Source organism: Capricornis sumatraensis, chromosome 1 (assembly GCF_032405125.1).
Source record: "Capricornis sumatraensis isolate serow.1 chromosome 1, serow.2, whole genome shotgun sequence".
Taxonomy (NCBI): domain Eukaryota; kingdom Metazoa; phylum Chordata; class Mammalia; order Artiodactyla; family Bovidae; genus Capricornis; species Capricornis sumatraensis.
Genome location: NC_091069.1, coordinates 109,331,388 through 109,357,609, shown reverse-complemented (window position 1 = coordinate 109,357,609; position 26,222 = coordinate 109,331,388). Strand labels below are relative to the sequence as shown.

The window sequence follows — 26,222 nt, the reverse complement described above, 5'->3', positions numbered from 1 at the left end:
GATTAGTAAAATAACAAGAATAGGTGTTGTTTTTTTCAATAAAGCAATGCTTTCTACATAATTAGGTTACTGATTACTGAAAGTACTAGTTGAATATTTTAAGAAATCTTGCCTTAAATAAAGTTAGCAATATTTAAATCATTTCCCCCCTCAATCATAATCTATAAAAGAAAACATGCATGGGCTTCAGTTTACAGCTTAATAATTCTGCTAATGCTATAAATATTTTAGGAGAATCAAACTTTCTTTGGAGAACAGAATTTTAGAAAATTACACTGATAGAAATTCCTTCAGAAAACTATTTTAATCAACTCAAACTAGAAAGTATACATGTAAATAAGTTTACATTCACCTCTTGGACTTTTAGAAGGAATATAGACAACATAAAGTAAAATATAAAGTAAGTATGCCTACCACGCAAACTTCCAGTAGTTAAAAGGGCTCGAGCTTTGTCAGCTAAATCACTATTTAGAGTATTTCCCAGGAGCAAAACATCAATTGCTTCTTGCTTGGAGCTGTCAAAGAAGTTATTCTGAATTGTTCTACTAACTGAACGAGCACCATCTTTTAACTTTCCAGCCTGTTGGGGAAAAAAGCATGGACTTTCATTCTACATTGTTTTCACTCAATAGGTATTCTGAAACTTTAGATAAGTTGTATACGACTTCACTGTGGTAAGAAGGACCTCATCGTTCCGTTCTTATATCAAACTGTCACATTAAAATGGCACATTAAGATGTCACTGCTTCCTTTCCTCTTTTGGATAACAGCACTGCAGAGAGACAGAAGAGGCTCAGTGCCACAGCTGCATCCACTGATGACATCTAGAGCAGTAAACCTGTGTGACTGTTTACTGGAGAGGAAGCAGACTGAGATGTGCTTATTCAAGACAAGGAGATCACTTCTCCCATTGCGACTGTAAGGCCTGGGGTGGACGGGGCGGGTGGGGAGAAGCAGAGGAGATAGAGGACACGCTGCACTTCTGCACTCTCAGGAAAACTCCAAAGCACACAACAGCAGAGAATAAAACTGAGATTGCTCCCAAGTAACTGATATTAGTTAGAAACAAAACTGAGCATGAGAGTGAAAGTCTAGCCTGTAACATAGAAACTACAGTTTCCTATTTTAGCTCATTTTGCCTATGTAAATATAAAAATATAAAATGTACGCCAATTCCTACAGTGAGAGAGCTGATTATAACTTCTAGTGAACGTTTATTTCACTCAGGTGTGTTAGTTACTGTAAAGATATTTTAATCTTACAGATGTTGATGACTGTTTAAAAAAAACAGTTAAAAAAAACACTTTAGTTTGCAATATGTAATTTTTATTCCTCAAAGAAATAACAAGGATTTGAGGCTCAAAAATGTTATTTCCTTCCATAAAACAAATGTAAATGACATTATTTTAAAAAAGAGACTCACCATTCACATTATCAGGCAATTAATCAAAAGGAACCCAGAGAAAGGAAAAGAAAGAGCAGTTCAGATGTTAGATTTCAGGTCAATTCAGACTAGTATATTTAATACATAAAATTTCATATCTAGTTTGTTAGAAAAGATCACTGAAAATATATGTAACCTCTGTACATAGATAGTCAACTGCAGAAACAAAGAGGCAGAACATAAAAGAATATTTTAAGCAATAGTTGTAGAGAATCAGGTTTAAAAGCAAGAATTATGTTGTTTATTTAAAAAAAGAATACATGAAAGTTTAACAACATCAGGTTTTTCAAAATAGGGACCATTTAAGAAGTAAATATTTGTAAATGTCAATACAAATTATTTCTGAGTTGAACAAAAGGAACTTTGCAGCTAAGGCCAGTACTTCTGAACAGAGGCATGGCATTTTATGAGACACAGAAGAAGAGGAAGAGGTGGAAAACAGAAGACTCTGAGATGATGAAATTCAGCTGCTATACTGAAGAGACTAAATAAGAAACTATACAAGTAGTAAATGTCTCTGTTTCTATTCCTGGGGTAATTTGAGAAACGGTAGGGTTGTAGTACATTAATAAATTCAGCTGAATCCAGAAGCCATAAAAGGTCAATATTTAAGGATATAATGAAAATATTTCAAGTATGTACCCAAAGTCCCTCAGTAAGGGACAAACACTAAAGCAGAAGCAGTCTGTAGATAATACCAACAAACAAAAAGTAATGATGACATACAGATGTATAATTACATCCACACCTCACACTTGCAAAGGCACATTTTTGATAGCCTCCTTGTCAAAGTAAGATAAGAAAAAGAATAAAAACTTCAGCCCTAATAGCACTGGGTTCATAGGTGGTGCTGCATAAACTACCCATTGATTTATCTGTCCATCCAGCACTTGCCACACATCTATCCAACTGTATGTACTGTGCCAAGTACTGGGGACACAAAGGCAAATAAGGTAAGACTCTTTATTGGTAAGAGTATTATCTGGGGAGGGAGGAACTTTTCTTTTAATTATGGTTGTGCTGCTCAGCCTGTGGGATCTTAATTCCCCAACTAAGGATCAAATCCACGCCCCCTGCACTAGAAGCATGGAATCTTAACCACTGGGCCACTGAAGATGGCCCTAATTTGAAAACAAACAAACAAACATATTTTGGGTAATTCCATAGCAGTCTGGTCGTTAGGACTCTGCACTTTCACTGCAGGGGCCTGGGTTTGATCCCTGATCCAAGGAACTAAGATCCACATGCTGCCCTGTATGACCAAAAAAAAAAGAAAAGAAAAGGCTTAAAAAAACCCATATTTTTAATAAAAATAAACAGCATAAAAATTAAAACACATATGTAAGTGAAAATCATTAAAAAAATCAGAATACATATGTAAGCCTAGTAGATCACTAAACAACTAAATATGTCATACATATATAATATACCTCTCAAACCTAGGGAAATAACTATCCATTCAATCATTAGTATCCACTAGGGAAGAAGCTAATAAAAGAGGACATAAAAACATGATGAAAAAGAATTCTAAAACAGATACCTTAAAAAAAAACTACTAATTTAAAAGAGTTCATTTAAAGTTTTATTAAAGAAGAAAAGAGAGGATCTTTTATAATCTAGATCTACCTTAGCCTTTCCTTCAAGGGCTCCAGTTCCTGCGTAAATCTTACTGATTGAATCACCATTCACAGACCACATTGATCGAAAAACTTCTTGAAAGCGAGTCACCAACTGAGGCTTTTCAGCTAAACCAAGAGCTTCCAACTGTTTAGTCAGCATCTAAAATAGCAGAAAAGAAACTTTTATAAGTATATAAATACATTTACTACGATGTGACCTTTTAAGAACTACCAGAATCAAACCAAAAATTTATAGCTACAGGATGCTGTCGGTCTGGATTCTTAAAATTCAAGTTTAATAGGCTTTGTTATTTCCCCCCATGCCAATTTCTAAAGTAACTATCACATCAATGAAACCTACAGGTAACTCAATCCTTGTAGTAACAAGAACTTTTTCTGGTTAAATGATTTTAAGCTTTTTTAAAATGTCCCAAACCTTTAGGGAATTCCCTGAAGTTCAGTGGTTAGGACTCCCTGTTTTCACTGCCGAGGGCCTGAGTTTAATTCCTGGTTGGGGAACTAAGATCCCACAAGACGTGGGGCCAAAAAAAGGAAAAAAAAAAGTTCCTATAAATCAGACTAGTTCATCTTGTTCACCTAAAAGAATAATTATGCAACAGCACCCACTGGAGCAGAGAAATATATTTAGTTTATTTACAAATATATACAAATAACCAAGTTTCTTTAATTTTTGCGTTTGGTTCTATATGTTTGGGTAATTAAGGTCAGGAGATTATGAGAAAAGCAGAGCTGCTCTTGAAGTGATATCAAAATTTTTAAATAAGTCATATTTCTGAATAAAGTCATGACAGCTCTGAATGTACTGAATACGTATCAGCAAAGTATATAAGGGAGAACTAGGGGGAACACAGTATTCGAAGAATGCAAGGATCTTGGGGCTACCACAGTTCCTTCATCACAGTATATGTGTTTAGAAGTCTTTGTCTGAATGACTCTTAGCCTTAAAGTCTGGCAAAATCAAAGCAATGTATAATCTTTACCCAGTCTATTTCTCTTATTTGGAATCCAGTCATAGTCTATGCCCCTGTGGTTTTACTTAACTCCTTCCCACTTGTGTCTCCTTTTATCTTACCTATAAGCTAAAGATATTATGGAGATTATCCATAATTACACAGGGATCAAAAACTAAAATAATATTAAAAACTCTCTACTGGGTCTAATCCAATTGCCTAGACTTACACCAGGGCTGTCCTTTTGCTGGCATGTAGAATAAAGCAAACAAGCCTCCAGGTTCTCCTTTATCATCTGCTCTTTCTTCAAAGAACTGGGCAAAACTGGTCTTCACTACAAGCAGTTTGCTTTTACTTACACTTGCAGTGTATTTTGTAACCAGTCAAGCTGCTAGGGGAGTAAGTACTCTCACACCTAATATTAATAACAAACAGTGGGTAGTCCACTAAGACAGATTCTGAAAACTAACACTTGTTCTGCGTTCAGTGAAGATGTTCAAGTGTTTCACAAGCTTACTCTAACTAAATGTCTTTAGCCACTTAAGAGAACTCAACACAAACCCAAGACATCTCATAAAACTCAATCCCAATAATCAAATGCCTGTTTTCACTTTTCTTCTCTCTGTCATATTTTCTAAATTATAATGATAATCCTCAACAACAGATTTCAAAAAAGGCAAAGCAGTAAAATCTAGTTAAATCAAAAATACATTTTCCTAGTAGGAAATTCTATACATGGTACTCTCCTTTTGAGACTGAACGAATCTCAGCTGCAGAGTGACTAATTAACCAATATTCTAGCCAAATTTAAGATCATTTGCTAGAGGAAATAAGGACCTTTTACTTTCTATTCCTGTTTTGACAGTATTGGAGAACTATGCTAAGTTTCTACGGAACTAAATGAAGACACACCATAGTCTTATGACCCTGACAGTTGCTTAAGAGGCAAGACTGAGAAATCTAAGCATTGCTACACAGTTTGTCACACAGTTGAGATTATGCCTAAATTAGATTGAGTTTGATAGTTAAGTACTAAAGAAAAAATTTTAAACAGAGTGTGTTAGAGAAGTTGGCTCTCATTCACTTTTATTCTAACAATGACATTTTTCAACTGATCCTGGTTTTGGCAGCAATTTTTAAAAAACTGCTGTGTAAACTGTACTGGTTTAGATTGTTAAAAATATAATCCTTTAGGGTTCTACATGTGAAAATAGATCCTCCTTAATTCCAAAAGGACTTTTAAAAAGACAATACAAGGGTTTCCCTGGTGGCTCAATGCTAGAAAATCCACCTGCCTACACAGGAAGCACGAGTTCAATCCCTGGTCTGGGAGGAGCCCACATGCTGCGGAGCAACTAAGCTGGTGGGCCGAAACTACTGAGCCTGTGCCCTAGAGCCCAGGAGCCGCGACTGCTGATGCCCGAGCACGCTGGAACCCGTGTTCCACAACAAGAGGCCGCTGCAGTGAGAAGTCCAGCACCGCAACAGGAGAGTGGCCCTGCTTGCCACAACTAGAAAAAAAGCCCATGCAGCAATGAACACACAGCACAGCCAAAAATAGATAAATAAAATTATTTTTTTAATGACAATGCTGAGAATAATATATATATATTATATATATATATTTTGCTTATCCAAAAGACAGGCAGGCGAGACAATTACTAAAACAGTATAAACAGCAGGCCTTTTTTCTGAGGCAAAGTTAACGAACAATAAAAGGAAACAGAAGCTATCTAAAGAAAGTATTTAGAACAGATAAAGGAAACATTTAAATGAAAAAGGACATTACTTGGGAAAAAAAACTAAAAGAGAAGTAAAACTTTATTTGTGAAAATGAAGCATAACTTCATTTTGTGAAAAGTAATTAATGACAAACATAAATATCACAAAAGCACTGAAAAAAGAATTTGATATTAAGTTACTTACACACATATATATATTTTTTACCTCTAAACCAAGGAATGCCTGCACACTATTTGTTCTGTCAAGACAATCCAAGCAGTTTGTTCGAACTGTACCACTCTGGCACCTGAAACAAATTCAGTGAAACTAAATGGGCAGTTTAAAACAAAAATAACAAAAGCTTAAACAAACTGAGAAAATTAAGCTGATTAAAATGTAGCATCTACTTTCTCCCTACTTCAATTCTCTAGTATAATTCTCAAACACACAAAAAAGATGAAAGAATTTTACAGTGATCATCCATATACCCACCATCCAGATTCTACAAGCACTAACATTTTGCCATCCTATCTCTCCAGTCAACTTATTTTTAACGAGGCCAGTAGTCAGGAGCTAAACACACATTCAGATTTATAGCCATGCAGTTCTACAGCAGAACAGACAATAACCAATGTCTTTTATCTGCATTAAATAATCTTTACTGAGGCCAAGAAATATTATGACATTAATTTTACGAGAGAAATGGGACAGCCTCTGAGAGAGCAGCATGAGATTTGGAGTTAGATGAATTCGAGCTCTAACACTTTCTACTTACGTGACGTGGGGAAGATGACAGCTTTCAGCCCCCACTTCCTCCAGTGTGAATGGATAACAATAGAACCCATCCCTACAGCTATTATTAATTATTGTAAAAAGTGCACTACCTGACCCACGCAAAGCACATGCCCAGTAATGTAAGCTACTATAAGAAAGGAAGAACAAGCTTAAAATTAAGAAATTAAATAACTACAGAAAAGTTCCAATTTAAAGAAAGGAAAAACAGAGACGTCAAACCTTTGAACTTCACTTCCATCAAAATGAAAAATTCCATAATCCAGAAACTTCTGGACTTGAGGTTTAAGAACACTATGTAATTTTTCTGCCTTTCCTCCTTTAACCATTTGATGATAATCAAAATTCACCATCTGGATATCAGCAGCATGTTCAGAAGCTTTCAGATGACTCTGAAAATAAAAAGAAAATATTCATTTAATTCTTCTTAGGGTATTTTTGGGCTGCAAATCGCAGATCTGGCAGGCAGGATCCCCTATCCTCAATCAGGGATCAAACCCATGCCCCTTGCAGTGAAACTGCAGATTCTTAACCACTCACTGGACCGCCAAGGAAAGTGAAAGTGTTAGTCACTCAGTCGTGTCTGACTCTTTGCGGCCCCATGGACTGTAGCCGCCAGGCTCCCCTGTCTACGGAATTCTCCAGGCAAGAATACTGAAGTGGGTAGCCATTCCCTTCTCCAGGGGAACTTTCCGACCCAGGGATTGAACCAGGTCTCCTGCACTGCAGGTGAATTCTTTACCGGCTGAGCCACCATGAAAATATTCATTTAAATGTCAACCAAATATGACTGTATCAACACAATGTTACAAATGAAACTTTTATTTTAAATGAAAATCTAAGCAGGTCCTTGAAATCTTACTAATTTCACAAAGCTTTCTTTCATTGCCACTGGCAGTAAAATGAAAAATTACTTGCTAATATCTTACAGCATCCTTTTCCTAAAACCTCCTATACTATTCCAGAGAGATTAGTTAGGTCTTACATAATTATTATCAGGGAACTTAACATTCTCATTTGGTTTAGAAAATGAAAAATTATTTCCAACAACCAACATTTCATTTTTTACCATAAAACTATAATGACTGTTTATATCTATTACAGAATCTCAAAACAAAGTAATTGATTTCTAAGGAAAAGCTCATCAAAATTTGAAGAATTCATTTTTATACCTTCATTCAATATGTACAAATGTTTTAAAAGCTTACGATAAAAAGTCACTCTCTAAAGTATAACTTGTTTATTAATGATATTCAAACAAAATAGCCAAATAATCCTGGACTTCATTAACTTTCTTCATTAACATGAGAAAATGTTTTCTAGCCATTTTGTTTAAGGTTATGATCTTATATAACACTATAATTTATATCAATTCATTATTGATCCAATAAATATTTATGAAAAATATGTTTTCTTTAGAAGTTAGACATTTCTTTAGGTTCCTATGTGAAATTCTCAAATTTTCTTTCATTGGTACAAAAAGTCCTGTGTGTATACAAATGCTTAATTCACAATTTCATAGATTTAAAACAGTGACTATGGTTTGTAGGAACTAGGCAAAACAATGAACAGATGAAGGGGGAAACTGCCTGGTATGTTTCTGCCAGTGACTGATGAACATTTTTTAGGAGGAGGGTATTCTTCTTCTCCACTACATAAATAAGCAGATTAGAAAACAGGGTCAATGCCTTGAAAGCTTTCTATAATCCCAATTTCAGCAAGATTACCCTAAATTGTTGCCTAACTTCCTTCAAAGAACTAATGGTTCCAACAAATATTCAATCTTCTTCCAGAAGAACTTATTCCTGGAAGAATTTGACTATTATTTTTTAAATACCATTCTAGGTGTCCATGGGCCAGAATAGAAGGAAAAAATGATCACTTACCTGGAAAGCCTTACTTAGCATATGTTCACCTTCCTTAGATCCAAGCAGATTTACTATTATTTGTTTACCATACAAATTCTTAAGTGTCCTAAAATGCCTGTTAAAAGTAGAAAGGAAGTAAGTATATGTCAACTGATAAGTCAAAAACTTTTTTCAATAAACAGGAACCCACTTTAAACCAGGACCTACACGGCAGTATTTTAAACTCATAGGATTGGCAAAACTATACACAAACCCATTTCACGTGGAATCAAAACTCTGAATTTGTGAAAAGTCAGTTAATGCAATTTTGTCTCTGACTTATCAGCTTATCATCTATTTGCCATCACTCCCTGGCAAATAGATGGGGAAACAGTGGAAACAGTGACAGACTTTATTTTGGGGGGCTCCAAAATCACTGCAGAGGTGACTACAGCCATGAAATTAAAAAATGCCTACTCATTGGAAGAAAAGTTAGTGACCAACCTAGACAGTATATTAAAAAGCAGAGACATTATTTGCCAACAAAGGTCCATCTAGTCAAAGCTTTGGTTTTTCCATTAGTCTCTTGAGAGTCCCTTGGACTGCAAGGAGATCCAACCAGTCCATCCTAAAGGACATCAGTCCTGAATGTTCATTGGAAGGACTGATGTTGAAGCTGAAACTCCTAATACTTTGGTCACCTGATGCAAAGAACTGACTCACTGGAAAAGATCGTGATGCGGGGAATGATTGAAGGTGGAAGGAGAAGAGGACAACAGAGGATGAGATGGTTGGATGGCATCACCGACTCGATGGACATGAATTTGAATAATCTCCGGGAGTTAGTGATGGACAGGGAGGCCTGGCGTGCTGCAGTCCATGCAGTTCCAAAGAGTCGGACATGACTGAGCAACTGAACTGCACTGAGCTAATGCTAGGGCTTTCAGAGTCATCTGGCCCCCTCTCCACCCTGAGGCTAATGCTGGGTGGACATGGAAACCAGGAGCCATGCAGCTAGGTTGGCAAGGCAGTGAGGGCAGAGGGCACTGAGCTGCACCTCACATGTGAGGACACTGCCTACTCTGTGCGGATTCAGAGCTCCGGAACAGCTCCAGCCTTAAGATAAATAGGCCCCACACAGGATCCTTTAGTCTCTCCAGCTTCTAATCAGTCTAGAGGCTAGAGAGCAATGTCATCCACAGGAAATACAACGTAAGTCACAGATACAATTTAAAATTTTCCAGAAGGCAAATTAAAAAGGTAAAAACCATAAGGTCAAATTAATTTACATATATTTTATTTAATCCAATACAACTAAAATATCATTTGTACATGTAATTGATATATAAAACAAATATTGGCATTTTGCATTTTTTTTGCACTAGGTCTGAAATCCAGTACCTATTATATACCTACAACATATCTGAGTTTGGACTAGTCAATTTCAAATGCCCAAGAGCTAGCTTCACGTGGCTAATAGCCACCATATTGGATAACACAACCATCAGAGGTAGTTTTTAGGCCAAGACATCAAGACCCACACACTTACTGCCACCACTCCTAGAATTCATAAGAGTGTCACTGTCTTCCACTTAAATCAGAGTCAAGAAGAAATTTTATTTAAGAGCTCAAAAGCTGAAATGAAGCAGTAAATACAACTAATCTCACTGCTTAGCAACATCAAAACTCACAGCAATATATAAAAGTTATCAGTCTTACCTGTCAAAAGCGGGTGCATTGGCTTCAAATCCCCTTGACATACGAACACGATGGGATCCCACCTAAGACAAGAAAAATATACTTAATCGTACCAGAAGCCAACATGCAGACAAAAGAAATAGCACTGTTTACTCTATGTAATAATTCAGTTGCTAAGCACACAGTAGCAAGCTGAGTAATTGTCATTTGTGATATTCTCTTAAAAAAATAAATTCTAGGGGTTTCCCCTTTTTATCTTTTAAAACACAACTTCATTTAAAAAAAACCAACAAAAACTAGAAATCAGAGCATTATGCAACACTGGTAAACTAACAGGAATTTTTATTTATGTAAGATAATTTTAGGAGTGCTTTCATATACATTATCTTAAGTTCTAAATATGTGCCCTTTGTAAGTCAACAGATATTGTCATTCGTGCAACAAAAGAACAAACCCAGCCAAGAGAAGAAATCTGTCCTCTTATAGCAACATCATTCATTCCAAAAAAAAGATTCCCGTGACAATAAAGGCCTCCTGACCAAAACATCTACTCTCTCAGACTGCCTGCAAGTGCAATGTCTACATATTTTTTTCTCTGTTATGCTGAATACGCTATTCACTCTACTCTCACCCAAAGATCCCACAGATTAAAAATAACCATTCCTGGAAAAAGACTTTCCAAGTCAATCTCTCAGGCACACAACTAAAACAACAGCGTATTTTGAAATTTGGGTTATAAGAATTAAACAAGATGGAAAATAACTACCTACTGTGTGTTGCTATAGTTTTTCTTTTCTCATATAGGAAAAGTGGGAGAGAGATAAGGCAGAATCAAGAGATATAAAAGATGCCAAGAAGAAATACAACAGTGAGACCAGATTATTTCCCTGAGTTTCACTTGTAAATATTTCCCTGAGACTGTGGGCCCAAGGTTCCCTGGAATTCATCCTGGCTCATCTGTGAATAACGTGACGTTAAAGGTGGCGTGGAGGAGAAGTGCCAAATCAGTCGTGCAGTTGATGACCAGTTGAAAACCAGAAAATAAGCTCTAAATGCTCATCCATGTCCCAAACTGAATTAACAGTATTATCATTCATTCAGCATTCCCTCTCCTGCCGAGATGACTGAATGACTGTCCTGAGAAATCAGTGGACTCTCTTTAGAGCTTTTCCTTCTTAGTAAGAAACTGATTAGCCAAATGTCACATCTTTATTTCATTTTATTTCTACTACACAATAGACTTAAGCTTTGAAAGATGTGTGCTCCAAGACACATTTGTGCGTTTTAGGAGACAGAAACGCCAGACGAAGTTCATACTTTTTCTTTGGAGTCATCTCAGGTAGTTGCCCTCTAACTCTCTAAAAGTCCAAGACTTTGCGTTTTGTTTATTTATTAACATTCATCTTGCACTAGTACTCTTAACTGTCAAGAAGGCGAAAAAAAATACAAGCTTTCTCATATTTTTTTTTGGTAATGGCTGTAGTTGTTCCCTATTACCTGCTCCCCAACACATATATGAAACTACCTACAATTCATAACTCTTACAGCAGTATGTTGGTTAGAGGAGACTAAGTTTTGCTACTTAATGTTAAAGAAAAACTTCTTAAGAGTTACGTAAATGTAATAAAATTTTCCATTTACCCAATTTTTTTTTAAGTTGCATCAAAGATATTTTTAGAAACCATTTCATGGGTGGTGAAAGTGAAAGTGTTAGTCACTCAGTCATATCCAACTCTTTGCGACCCCAAGGATGGCAGCCCACCAGGCTCCTCTGCCCACGGAATTCTCCAGGCAAGAATACTAGAGTGGTACGGGGACATTATCTTCTAGCAATATTACCACTTTGTGTTCACATATTTCTGGAACTTGAATTCAACCGAAAGTTCAGTGTGCCATACCATGCTGGGCATAAATCTCAGGAAGCTTACCATCTTTTAAGACTAATATAAGCAATTAATATCAATAATATAGTACCAGAGGAACACTACGCATTATAAATGCTAAATAACTTCAAAGAAAGGAAATCATAAATAAAATTAATGAGTTGCCAGTAATTAAAATGTCACTCTTATCTGTGTAGCATCTTATGACAACTCTTATTGCGCCTCAAGCTAATTGATACTGATATTTGCCTTATCCATAAAAGGACTGTCTCCCCAAACAGACTGCAAGCTCTCTCTGAGGCATCACTATAGAAACTGAATTTCTCATAGGATACAAGATTATCTACCCAAATGTGTACAGAATGATACACAGGAGATGAACTCAAGAATTTCATGAAGAGATCAGTGTGGAGGAGTGACTAGAATCCACTCCATGAAATCTGAGTTGGCTACTGAGGAACATCAAACCTTCACTCTGAAAGCAGAGGATTTCTATTAGAAAATAGCCAGGTATGAAGTCTGATAGGCAGAGGAAGCAAGAACATGAAGAAATGGGTACCTAGATCTGATAAGTGTAACAGAGCAAAAGTGGAAAGGGGCTTCCCTGGTGGCTCAGATGGTGAAGAATCTGCCTGCAATGCAGGAGACCTGGGTTTGATCCCTGGGTTAGGAAGATCCTCTGGAGCAGGGCATGGCAACCCACTCCAGTATTCTTGACTGGAGAATCCCATGGACAGCAGAGCCTGGCGGGCTACAGTCCATGCGGTCGCAGAGTCAGATGACATCTGAACAACTAACACTTTCCCTTCACTTTTCATTAAGAACTGCCAGAAAGATGAGAGGAGACCAGTTAGAAATCTGTAAGAATCTTTCAGGCAAGAAAAAACTATAAAGATCTTAACCAAGATGACAGAAGTGGGAATGAAAAGTCCAAGACCTCAGACAGCACAGGGATTACGCATCACAGGGCTGCCTTGGTTGGCTCAGGTTGGCCGCTGGAGCAGGCGGTCTGGATACGCTGCGAAAGCAGCTGATCCACTGCCACCTTGGCAGGATCCACTACCAGCAAGCTCTCTAATCTGAGTGGTCGGGTAGCTGGTTGAAATGCAGATTTCTTGGCCCTACTCCAACAAATGCTACTTCAGTTGATGGGAAGTTCAGGCCATGAATCTGTATTTTAAAATCACTCTCAAAGACTCCTTTAAAATATCTCAAGAACCTGAGAAGAATGTATCATGGAGGTAAAGAGGTAGAACAAGGGACAACTGCCAAGGAAGGACTCTCTGTCTGTGACCACTGAAGTGAAACAGCTCACTAAGTGACTAACTTGAAGGAGGAGCCCTGAAAATAAACTCCAGCCCTAAGAACACTCAGGACACCCAACAACTGCTCTAAGTCAAAAATGAACTTAGGGCCTTGGTATTTTTATTTTAAAAAGTCAGTCTCTATTATTTTCATTCCTCTGTTAACTGTTCTTTTAGAGTGGTAGGGAAAATGATAAAAGATACTCATGAAACTAACCCATCTCTGGTCAAAGAAAGGTTGGCTTTAAAAACTACTAAGCTAAATACCTGGGAACCACTGACCCAACCCTCAACCGAACCCAAGATGACAGGCCAGCTCAGTGATGATTTGGCAGAACTGTTGGACTCTCTTGAGGTCTCAAAAATTACTATCTCTATCAAGAAAGGCACAATTTTCAAATCTACAGTTGTCGGCCCATAATCAAATGACATTATCCAGCCAGATTATCTGTGTGGACAGGCCACAAAACAAAGAAGGAAGTCCCATCCAAGGAGGATCCCTCCATGTAACTACTCAGGACCCAACATTACTGAATAACCAAACACTGAAATTCCGAACTTCTTAAGAAAATAACACAGAAAGCAGTAAAACAGAGGGTCTATAAATAGACTAGAAGAATCTCTTACACTAGCCTATCTCTAAACCAAAGGCATTTACCTCCCATCAAAGCAGGGATTTAGAAATTTTTTAGGGCAAATATTCCAAACACCCTTCTCTGGTCACAAAAACAGAAATGGGGTAGGGTTGGTATTCTTTCCTAAGGGAGACCCAGGAAGAAATGTATCTATTTAAGTTCTGCCAAAATGCCAAAAATGAAACCCACATGACTCAAATTGGTGTTGACAAGAACTCGAGAATTTTAGCAAAGCAACACCAGTGTTAATCCTTGTTAATTCTTAGTCTGTCTTGAATAAACTCCCTTATTGAAAAGATTCAAGTGGTGTGCAATTTCTCCACAAGAACCATCCTAGAATGTAAGAGAGACCCAGCTGTGAACTAAATGAAAGTCAATGAAGGCAAAATGTTCTTTTTCCTGTACATTTTTTCTCAGTAGTATAGATTAAGGCACAGAATTTACTAGGCAGTATATATCAGAAGCCCAAAATGAATACTTTAGGGACTAAACATGTCTGAATAAAAATAAAATGCAAAATCACACTAGTATGGGCAATCCAGTATTCTGAACTAATGTGAGAAAACATCTTACATTTTAAAGATTAGACATTTACTAAACGAAAGGGAAGTTTGGGGGTAAAAAGATAAGAAAGCAAAACAGAAAACAAAGATGACAAGTTCCAAGTCATTACAAACTGCAATTTTTCTGGCCATACTGCATGGCTTGCAGAATCTCAGTTCCCCTTATTTCCCCTAACCTGGGCCCTCAGCAGTGAAAGTATGGAGTCCTAACCACTGACTGCCAGGAAATTCCTAGATATATTCTTAATAAGAACAAACGTGCTCAGACATTCAGCTGTGTCCGACTCTCTGCGACCCCATGGACTGGGATTCTCCCACAAGAATACCGCAGTGGGGTGCCATTTCAGCTAACCCTTACCTAGTTTGGGCCGGTCAGAACTAGGTAAGGGCTGTAAGCAACTAAGAAGCAGAACTCCTAATATTACCATGTTACAGACAAGAAAACTGACGCACAGGGGTTCAATCACTTGCCTGCGATCACACAGCCTAGCAGTGTAAGGATTCAAATTGAGAGGCTTAGTTTCAGAAGCTTTGCTTTAACTACTACATTTTTCTGCCTACAGACACTAAATTGTTATATACGTAGATAGTCAACACAGAAACACTTTGAAAATCAACGAGCCATGAAAACACTGAAATTTTAATGTGAAATACTGGAGCTGAACTCCTATGGATATTTGAAAGAACACTGAAGGAAAGAATAACTAGGACAGTTCCAGAATTTGTATAAAATTTCTGTATACAATTTATTTATAAATCCAGGTAACATTATTTGACTGAGTAACAAAATTATCCAAGGAACTAATAAGCTAACCTGAAAGCTTAAAAAAAATATGAAAAGTTCTGAAGAGAAAAAGAAAGAAAACTAAACATCAAAACACATACCTGCAATCCTGGTTGCTCCCAGAACAATGGGACAGATCCCCGGATTTGTATGAAGGAAGAAACAGAGTCATCTAAGTACACAACCTATAGAGAAAAGTACTGGGTAAAATACTTCCACAAAGTTGTTACCTCTACATCAGAAGACAAATCTACTAACAGTTATATCTCTTGACCAGCCTCTCATAAACAAATTATCCTAACAAAATAGTCAAAATAGGCCATAAATAAGCTGAATTTTTTTCAACTAGTGATAGTTCTACAAACATTAACCAAGAAAATAGTGAAAATATAAGCATTAGCATTACAACTTTAAAAAAAGGAATCCTTTTGAATTCATTTAGTTGTTTTTCTTTACCTTTTTCTAATTTTTAAAAACTAATCTGAAGACTTAAACTGGATTGAGGGCAAGGCCTAAATTTACAATTACATAGTTACATAGCCAAAAATAATGTAACTTCTCGTTTCAGATGGTACTCAGCCTAACTTTAAGAGTTGAGTTTGACTTAATTTCATCAAAACCCACTTTTCTTAAATTGTCTAGCTTTGTAAACGAAGATTTTCAATTCAAGGCACTGATGACGTCATGCTGATTAGAACAAACTGTTACTTACTTGAAGAGCCTAAAAAAGCTTGTTTTTGAGGATCCTTTCTTAAGGCTCGCAAGTAGCCAAGAGTAATCATAAAATGGCATTACAGATGTCTAAATGAGTTCTGAATCAAATAAAAATCTGCTTTGCAACTGTTCTTTGTGACTTCCCTCTAACACATCAATTAAGCAAGATAAACACTATATACCTGTTCTGTTTCTACAAAATTGGCGACGTGACCATCATCATTTGTTCCCCGGACGTTAAACCTGGTCCCAGCTCGTTCGCAGCTTAGTCTGGAAATGAGGCAAGCCTTTGCCTGTTTATGAGCAGCATAAATTGTTCTGATTTCTACTCCCCCACACATGAGGCGTAATAACCAGTCGTCACAATTCACACCGTAGTGCTTGAGATGCAAGTGCAAAGACTGATTCCTAACAGAAAAAGAAAGAACTGCATTAGCATGATGAGCACTCCCCAACACACTCCAGTATTCTTCCCTGGAAAATTCCATGGACATAGGAACCTGATGGGCTGCAGTCCACTGGGTCGCAAAGAGCTGGATGTGACTGCGCACTGAGCGATGAGCACATACACGCAGCACCTGCACAACACGGTGTGCATTCTAAGACAGCGCCCCTGGGACTTCAGAGGCGCCAAAGGGAAATCAACCCACTTACACTCACTGTGCCAGGGACTGGCGGATAGGGCCAGACAGGGAGACCCTCAGACATGTGATCGGTGGGCCATGCAAAAGCAGCACATATTCTATGTTTTTAGCATTTGGGCCCCATTTGTTATGTCTTTCTTCATAATGTATTTACCACTTGTTTCAAAAAGCGTTTCCACACACAACTCCAGGGAATTCATATATATATATATGGATTTTCTTAAGCCTTGACTTTTATAAGGTTCCATTTTAATTAAATTTAAATAGTTATATGAGCTAGCAGTTACCACATTAATGCCTGTCTAGGGTTTTCCCAGCGCTCCAAATACTTCTATACTCTAGGTAACAGAGAGGGCCTACTTTCCAATCTTTTTCAGGGCAGAGAGTTCTGTTTAAATGAATACACAGAAAAACCTGATGATCAGAAAACAGATTAAAAGTGGAGTTGTCATGGCCAAAGTTGGGATGGGGGCTGGGGACCTGCCACACTGGCCATCTTTACATCCCTCTGCCTGCCTCAGGGGCTCTGCTGGAACCACTGCTGCTGCTAAGTTGCTTCAGTTGTGTCTGACTCTGTGCGACCCCATAGACGGCAGTCCACCAGGCTCCCCCGTCCCTGGGATTCTCCAGGAAAAAACATCGGAGTGGGTTGCCATTTCTTTCTCCAATGCATGAAAGTGAAAGGTGAAAGTGAAGTCGCTCAGTTGGTCCAACTCTTCGCAACTCCATGGTCTGAAGCCTACCAGGCTCCTCCATCCATGGGATTTTCCAGGCAAGAGTACTGGAGTGGGTTGCCATTTCCTTCTCCAAAGGAAGGCTGGAGGCTGGAACCACAGGCCTCCCAAACTCCTCACCGAACCACCACCAAGTAAAATACGCTGTTGTGCAGAAAAACTTCCTCTCTGGGACTTGCAGATAATAAAGGCACCTTACAAAAGGGAAGTTGCTAGAATATTGAAGCTTGGTTCTCTGGGTTTTCAAACTACCAGTTTAAGAGGAAATCTTAAGTGCTTTGCACTATCTTGTCTTAAAGAGGTATAAAAACAATGGACAGCATTTTCTTGAAGGCTTAGATTTGTTAAGAATCTACATCAATGCTGTTGGAGCAGTCTCCCCAGTCCCCATCACTTCAGGCTACGATGGAGGGGACAGCAAACGTGGTGGCCACCTGCAATCCTGATAAACCAGAGATAACCCCAGCCTCTCTTATCCATTCAAGAAAGCATACTGGAAAGTCAGCGAGCAGTAGGCTTACTCCTGGGATAACGTTAAATTCGATGAATATTACTAATTTAAAAACATGACTTCAGCTTCCACACTTTACTTATTATCTACCTTGATCTGATCTGGCAAAGCTCAAACTGGCTATGACCCAGTTCATCCAGACACCACAGCTGAGGCCCAGATCATAGCAGAGGCAGGACAAACTGACTGTCCCCCATTTACATAGCAGTGGGAGCTGTGTATTTGTTCAGAAAGAATTTCTCCCTCTGCTGTCAGTTTTCGTTTTTCTTCACAGTCAACGCCTTGCTGTTTTAATTCTATTTAAGTTTACACTCGACTCGCAACTGGCAGCAGCCTCAAATCCCCAGTGGAGTAAAACTACACGGGCTTTTGGGATAGGTGTTTGCCAGTCTCTGGCTACAGAACTTATCTGGCTGTATCTTGGGAAATATTTCTACAAAGCTGCAAGGGTTTGCATAATGAATTCTAAAAGCTTTCCTTTTTCTATGCAAAGTGAAGCTCCAGACTCTAATCCTTAGCAAACCTTTAAAGACTATAAAGTGAGCAAAACTCACCTTTGGCATTTCAGCCTCCTCTTTGCTCAGCCTTGTTTCCAGCCCATAAACCTCAATCTGTTATCTAAATTGGCCCCCACCTCCACCCATAACTGAATGAAAAGATAAAAGAATTATTCCCACGGATTAAGCTTCGTGATATTCTTAACTGCTGGCCATTTAGCCAATGCATCTGCACCTGCCTGGACTTCTGATTATGGCAGGGAAACTTTTCTCTCTCAATCTAAGAAATGTGGGGTTAGAAAGAGCAGAGGGAAGAAAGGTAAAGACAGCTGCCCTAAGACCGGCTGCAACACCATCACCTTCTTCAGAAACATCAGTGTCTCTTCCATCAGAAAAGTGCAGGGTTGACATGAGCAGAGGGGACTGCAGACTTGTCTCTCCTATGCCCTCCCTTCCCCTCCGCCATCCTCTCACCATCGGCTAGGCTCCAAGTCTCCAGCTACAGCGCTCTAAAGCCCCTTTTCCCTCTGTGCTCTTGGCTCCCCCATGCCACTCTGGGCCAAGACACTTCTATGGGAGCTATAAGCTACCAAGTTATTGCTCTAAATGTAGTTTCCAGTCCTAGCATTGCTGACTTTGAGCCCTCTGACCCCCAGGGCCTTCTCCAGGACCATTCAGGCAGATAGCGAAAGTGGGAGAAAGAGAAAGTATACAGTGGGGAACACCCAGAGTCTGAATTACTGAGGGAAGCTGTGAGCACAGTCCTGGATTTTGGCCTTATAATGTAGGTAAACAACTGAAATACAATTTGTCCGTTGTGTTAAGGAAAAAACTCAACAGCGATGCTGACTGTGGACAAGAGAATGACTACACTGGAGATCTGGTCTGTTCCAATAAAGTGATACCAATTACAGTCACATGGGTCCTGCTGCCCCATTAATGGATATTTACAATACAGCACCTTCTTGCATAATCCTGAAATATGTCACAGTTACCTACTTAAGTCTCATTTTATTACAGTACTAAACTTGATCCCAGCATACTACTTCCTTGTAGTCGGTTGCTCTTGAATCAAAATCATCTACTTACAACCTTCCAATTAAAAACAATAAGGGAATGCAGGCTTAGAAAGGCAAATGTTGCCAGAGATGAGATCTCAAACTAAGAACCATACATATGAGTAACACAATTCTATTATGATTAATTCCTTCCTGATTTAAAAATAAATATTTTAAATATATGTCTGAAATGGAAGGTCCATCTAGATCAGGAAGAGTAAATGGATTTCACATCACAGGACTACTTTAATAAAATGATGGCAGATATCTGCTATGCTCCACTGAGGATCCCACATCAGTGAAGAGTGGTGTTCTCAATTGGAAGTGCCCACCGTTGCCAGCTCTAGAAATAACTGGTATGCCTTCCATGTTCCAGCTCACCCAGTGGCTGCACTGCACATGATCACAAGGGGAAACATAATACAAACTCACCAGAAAAATCTATTGTCAGTTGTGTGTTCTTGCAAGCTACGGTGGGCATTAAGACTCAGATCCAAACTGACTCCGGATGCAGACCATGCAAAATAAAAGTTTCCTGAATTTAAAACTTTTCGCACTTCCGAAATGCGATCCTCATCCGAAGAATCAACTCGCAGTGATATAAATTCAGTGGAAGTAACTCGGAAAACTTCAGATTCTTGAATTTTTCCAACGGACATACATCCAGTGACTAGGACCAGATAATGTAACATAATATCACCTGCAAAAACCAAAGACTTAATGGGATGGGAAGTCCCAATATTCTACAAACTATTCAAAATTTCTTCCAACTTTCTTCTCGTGTCTCTGCCTTTTAAAATCTGACAGTGTGGTTATTTTAAACTTATCACAGACATATTTAAGTTCACAACTAGATTTTGGCAGAAGTTGGGGGAAAAAAATCCTTGTTTAAATACATTTAGTATGATGAAACATTTAAACATTAACAGAATAATCTTACATTTATGAAATTATTCCTCTACTTAATCTAAAAGTGTGTAAGATTTATCAAATTTTTAAAATGTAGGTGTTACCTTCCCTACCTTTCCTTTATGATTATAAGAAGTTCAGACAAGACAATGAATTGACAGTTCTTCATAAACAGTAAGGTTGAAAAAATGGCATTTAAATGTGAACTGCTGTTGCTATTGCTGCTATGTGAAGAAAACGTCTTTGGTAACAATTTATAAAGTGATTTGGCTGACAAAAACTTTCATAGCGATTTTTTTCATCTAATTTTGATAAAAATCCTGGGCAGTGAGGTTGAAGATGAAATTCAGCAGTGGTAAACTTTGAGCATGTGGGGGCTTGACATAGGCAGAATTGCCCTGCATCTTGGCTTCTCCACTAGTTATGATATCAACCAACTTCATGTGTTAACATATGCAACGTGAGATATCCTCCCTTTAGAAAATTAGATTAAGGGACTTCCCTGGTGGTCCAGTGGTTAAGACTCTGCTTCCAATGCAGGGATCCAAGTTTCGATCCTTGGTCAGGGAACTAAGATCCCACCTGCCACGAGGGGTGGCCAAAAAATAAATAAAAAAAGAAAATGAGATTAAAACAAATCTCACTGGACTGTGATGATGATGCAGGACAATACTAGTTAAGCGCTCCCAGGTGGCACAGTGGTAAAGAATCTGCCTGCCAATGCAGGAGATGCAAGAGAATCGGGTTTGATCCCTGAGTCGGGAAGATCCCCTGGAGGAGGAAATGGCAAGCCACTCCAGTATTCTTGCCTGAAATCCTATGGACATTAGAGCCTGGTGGGCTACAGTCCACGTCGTCACAAAGAGTCAACATGACTGAGTGACTGAGCACGCACGCACACACAGTGCTTTACGTGTGAGTCATAACAAATGGCGCATCTCCATTAGACAAGACCAGTACTCCTCAAAGTGCGATCCGTGAACTAGTTCAGTTACCAGTTCAGTGAGAACAGGTGCTTGCTCCAGAACAGAAAACTGCATCACTAAGTTCACTATTTGGTTTAGCTGACTTCTTTTTTTCTCCACAGTGAGACTTTATCAATGAAGGAAGCCATGTGTTGATTTGCATGACGGCGCCAGCTTCTTTTCTCATCCAGATCGCTAACAAAACAGCTCGTGGAGTGTAACCTGTCTGTGGGCCACACTCTGAGTCACACTGTTGTAGAACTGGTGATCACAAATGTTACTTTGCAGCCCATGGTGACACTGAATGGCAGATAGGCTCAAGCTGAGATGTTCTGAGTATAAAACAGATGTGTTTTCCACCACAAACCAGGGGAAACAGTGTGTGTTCTAAGACATCTTTCCTTAAGTGCACTGAAGCAAAAAAAGAAAGGGCAATGCGCTTATTTTTCTCTTCTAACAATGTTACTCATCTCTTCAAGTGTTCAGACAGGACGCTGCCTCTGGAATTTAAAATCAGGAGAGCATAAGCATGTAGCATGGCTTTTCAGGGAACAATCACCTCAAGGTTAAGAGGCTTCTATACTCACAGATCAAATACAGAGTCTATGAAATCGTCTCTATCAATCTTCAAAATTACAAAAACAGAAATGAAAAAATAGATTGAACTGTATTGAATACTTACCAAGATTTAATCGTAAAACACCTAAAAGTCCATAGGCATCTAGAACTTTGGAGTATGCACCCTTGATTGCCTCTTTTTCTGCTGATGCTATTAAAAAAAAAAAAAAAAAGCTTTAGTATAAGAAAAAGGACCTGAAACATCAGATTCGCTTTAGCTATAAAGCCAGAGTCTACCAAAATCTAAAGTCTGAATCTAAGTCTGATATTCTTAACATAAATGTACTGCATAAAATCTTTTTCGAACCTGTAACTTTAATAGTTTTTCCCAAAGAAGTAACGTTATTCCAGCACCATCTATTCATGAATCCATCCTCGCCTAATGATCCTGAAGTATCTTTAATAATATTCCTATCTTTTCGAGGTTGCTTTTGAATTTTCTCCACTGTCCCCTTGATCTGTTTAGCTAATCTTAATACGAGGAACACACTGTGTCCTGATATCCCTACAGGACAACACCCAACTCCTTAACAAGGACTCTTCCAGAATTTAGCCTTAACAGCCCTTCTGCTTCTGTCCTCATTATTCCCCTCCCTCCCCACCCCAGCACCTTATGCCCCAGTCACATCAGATGCTCACTGTTGCCCAGACATGGCTTCCACGTCTCTGTGCCTTTGCACAGTGATCTGGCTTTCTGCCTGCAAGGCTTGACCCAACTTTTGCCTCTGGCCAAAACTGAACTCACCTTAGAAAAACACAGACACAAAGTCACTTTCTGAAAACCTTTATTTCTCTAAGCACAAGTCTTTCACAGAGCTCCCTCTTCATGTTGCCAAAACATTTAAAACACATTCATCATTTGTCTTTCTCATTAGCCAACCTGTTCCCTGAAGGTGGACCTCGAAGTCTATCTAATTCTTTAATCGCTGACACTTAGGACGGAGCTTGACACATGTAAGACTACTAACGCTTACATTATGAAAGTGAATGGCAATGCTTGACTACAAGAGTCAAGCACAGGGGCAGGGAAATCGTCAGTCTGGCCTTCGTCTGGATTTATTTCTTCTGCTATGACGTTAATGTCATCCACTAACAAATACAACCTACAGAACAACTGCCCTAAGACAGGCTGTGATGGTCATTCTTTTGAGAAAAAAACAAAAACAAATTCTGAAGCTTTAAAGGAAAACCTTCTGAGTTCTTAGCAAACACACTTATTACAAATATGACCTTCTAAGGCCTACAAATCTGGAAAGACAGGAGCCTCTTTCTCATTCCATCCTTTCCTTTCCAAAACTTTCCTTCTTCACTGCCTTCCCTAATCCACAGCCTACCCCACAACTCCCAGTTCAACTCTCAGATGACTGGCTCACTCCTTATTTATCTTTTATCTCTTGTACTTTTCCCTTCTCTCATTTCTTCAAGATTTCCACATAAAATACAGTATTAATATAAGTATTCTAATATTATATTCTGATACAGTATCGCAGTATTGAATATGTTTTAACAATATGCATGTGTTCCACCTTACAAATGCTTGTAAGCAGATTCTTACAGTCTTCTCTGTTGATCTCTACTGCCAACAAAACAGCCATAGTCTCAGTCTACTGCTTTCCCTAACATCCCATAGTTCAGTTCAGTTCAGTCGCTCAGTCATGTCTGACTCTTTGCGACCCCATGAATCACAGCACGCCAGGCCTCCCTGTTCATCACCAACTCCCGGAGTTCACTCAGACTCATGTCCACCGAGCCAGTGATGCCATCCAGCCATCTCATCCTCTGTCATCCCCTTCTCCTCCTGCCCCCAATCCCTCCCAGCATCAGAGTCTTCTCCAATGAAGTCAACTCTTCGCATGAGGTGGCCAAAGTACTGGAGTTTCAGCTTTAGCATCATTCCTTCCAAAGAAATCCCAGGGCTGATCTCCATCAGAATGGACTGGTTGGATCTCCTTGCAGTCCAAGGGACTCTCAAGAGTCTTCTCCAACACCACAATTCAAAAGAATAATTCTTTGGCGCTCAGCCTTCTTCACAGTCCAACTCTCACATCCATACATGACCACAGGAAAAACCATAGCCTTGACTTGACGGAACTTTGTTGGCAAAGTAATGTCTCTGCTTTTGAATATGCTATCTAGGTTGGTCATAACTTTTCTTCCAAGGAGTAAGCGTCTTTTGATTTCATGGCTGCAATCACCATCTGCAGTGATTTTGGAGCCCCCCAAAATAAAGTCTGACACTGTTTCCACTGTTTCCCCATCTATTTCCCATGGAGTGATGGGACCAGATGCCATGATCTTTGTTTTCTGAATGTTGAGCTTTAAAGCCAACTTTTTCACTCTCCACTTTCACTTTCATCAAGAGGCTTTTTAGTTCCTCTTTACTTTCTGCCATAAGGGTGGTGTCATCTGCATATCTGAGGTTATTGGTATTTCTCCCGGCAATCTTGATTCCAGCTTGTGCTTCTTCCAGTCCAGCGTTTCTCATGATGTACTCTGCATAGAAGTTAAATAAGCAGGGTGACAATATGCACCCTTGACGTACTCCTTTTCCTATTTGAAACCAGTCTGTTGTTCCATGTCCAGTTCTAACTGTTGCTTCCTGACCTGCATACAGATTTCTCAAGAGACAGGTCAGGTGGTCTGGTATTCCCATCTCTTTCAGAATTTTCCACAATTTATTGTGATCCACACAGTCAAAGGCTTTGGCATAGTCAATAAAGCAGAAATAGATGTTTTTCTGGAACTCTCTTGCTTTTTTGATGATCCAGCAGATGTTGGCAATTTGATCTCTGGTTCCTCTGCTTTTTCTAAAACCAGCTTGAACATCTGAAAGTTCGTGGTTCACGTATTGCTGAAGCCTGGCTTGGAGAATTTTGAGCATTACTTTACTAGCATGTGAGATGAGCGCAACTGTGCGGTAGTCTGACATTGCCTTTCTTTGGGACTGGAATGAAAACTGACCTTTTCCAGTCCTGTGGCCACTGCTGAGTTTTCCAAATTTGCTGGCATATTGAGTGTAGCACTTTCACAGCATCATCTTTCAGGATTTGAAATAGCTCAACTGGAATTCCATCACCTCCACTGGCTTTGTTCGTAGTGATGCTTTCTAAGGCCCACTTGACTTCACATTCCGGGATGTCTGGCTCTAGATGAGTGATCACACCGCTGTGATTATCTGGGTCATGAAGCTCTTTTTTGTACAGTTCTTCTCTGCATTCTTGCCACCTCTTCTTAACATGTTCTGCTCCTGTTAGATCCATACCATTTCTGTCCTTTATTGAGCCCATCTTTGCATGAAATGTTCCCTTGGTATCTCTAATTTTCTTGAAGAGATCTCTAGTCTTTCCTCTTCTGTTTCTTTGCACTGATCGCTGAAGGCGGCTTTCTTATCTCTTCTTGCTATTCTTTAGAACTCTGCATTCAGATGCTTATATCTTTCCTTTTCTCCTTTGCTTTTCACCTCTCTCCTTTTCACAGCTATTTGTAAGGCCTCTCCAGACAGCCATTTTGCTTTTTTGCATTTCTTTTCCATGGGGATGGTCTTGATCCCTGTCTCCTGTACAATGTCATGAACCTAATTCCATAGTTCATCAGGCACTCTGTCTATCAGATCTAGACCCTTAAATCTATTTCTCACTTCCACTGTATAATCATAAGGGATTTGATTTAGGTCATACCTGAATGGTCTAGCGGTTTTCCCTACTTTCTTCAATTTAAGTCTGAATTTGGTAATAAGGAGTTCATGATCTGAGCCACAGTCAGCTCCTGTCTTGTTTTTGTTGACTGTATAGAGCTTCTCCATCTTTGGCTGCAAAGAATATAATCAATCTGATTTCGGTGTTGACCATCTGGTGATGTCCATGTATAGAGTCTTCTCTTGTGTTGTTGGAAGAGGGTGTTTGCTATGACCAGTGCATTTTCTTGGCAAAACTCTATTAGTCTTTGACCTGCTTCATTCCGCATTCCAAGGCCAAATTTGCCTGTTACTCCAGGTATTTCCTGACTTCCTACTTTTGCATTCCAGTCCCCTATAATGAAAAGGACATCTTTTTTGGGTGTTAGTTCTAAATGGTCTTGTAGATCTTCATAAAACCATTCAACTTCAGCTTCTTCAGCATTACTGGTTGGGGCATACACTTGGATTACTGTGATATTGAATGGTTTGCCTTGGAAATGAACAGAGATCATTCTGTTGTTTTTGAGACTGCATCCAAGTACTGCATTTCAGACTCTTTTGTTGACCATGATGGCTACTCCATTTCTTCTGCGGGATTCCAGTCCACAGTAGTAGATATAATGGTCATCTGAGT

The 26,222-nt window shown here is 38.9% G+C and overlaps 1 protein-coding gene across 4 annotated transcripts in view; it reads right to left on the bottom strand.

Moving 5' to 3' along the window:
* SYNJ1 (synaptojanin 1) overlaps window positions 1–26,222 on the bottom strand; it is a 94,603-nt gene that overhangs the window by 45,049 nt on the left and 23,332 nt on the right. For 3 of the 4 annotated variants that reach the window (XM_068980406.1, XM_068980421.1, XM_068980429.1), the window contains 10 exons: window positions 21,977–22,063; window positions 19,853–20,120; window positions 16,159–16,384; window positions 15,364–15,447; window positions 10,115–10,176; window positions 8,435–8,531; window positions 6,771–6,940; window positions 5,982–6,063; window positions 3,071–3,223; window positions 415–571 (listed from right to left, as the gene is read on the bottom strand). In XM_068980406.1, coding sequence (XP_068836507.1) covers window positions 415–571; window positions 3,071–3,223; window positions 5,982–6,063; window positions 6,771–6,940; window positions 8,435–8,531; window positions 10,115–10,176; window positions 15,364–15,447; window positions 16,159–16,384; window positions 19,853–20,120; window positions 21,977–22,063 — 1,386 coding nt within the window. Of the gene's footprint in view, window positions 1–414; window positions 581–3,070; window positions 3,224–5,981; window positions 6,064–6,770; window positions 6,941–8,434; window positions 8,532–10,114; window positions 10,177–15,363; window positions 15,448–16,158; window positions 16,385–19,852; window positions 20,121–21,976; window positions 22,064–26,222 lie in introns of all 4 variants that reach the window. The other variant, XM_068980415.1, reaches the window with a different exon arrangement.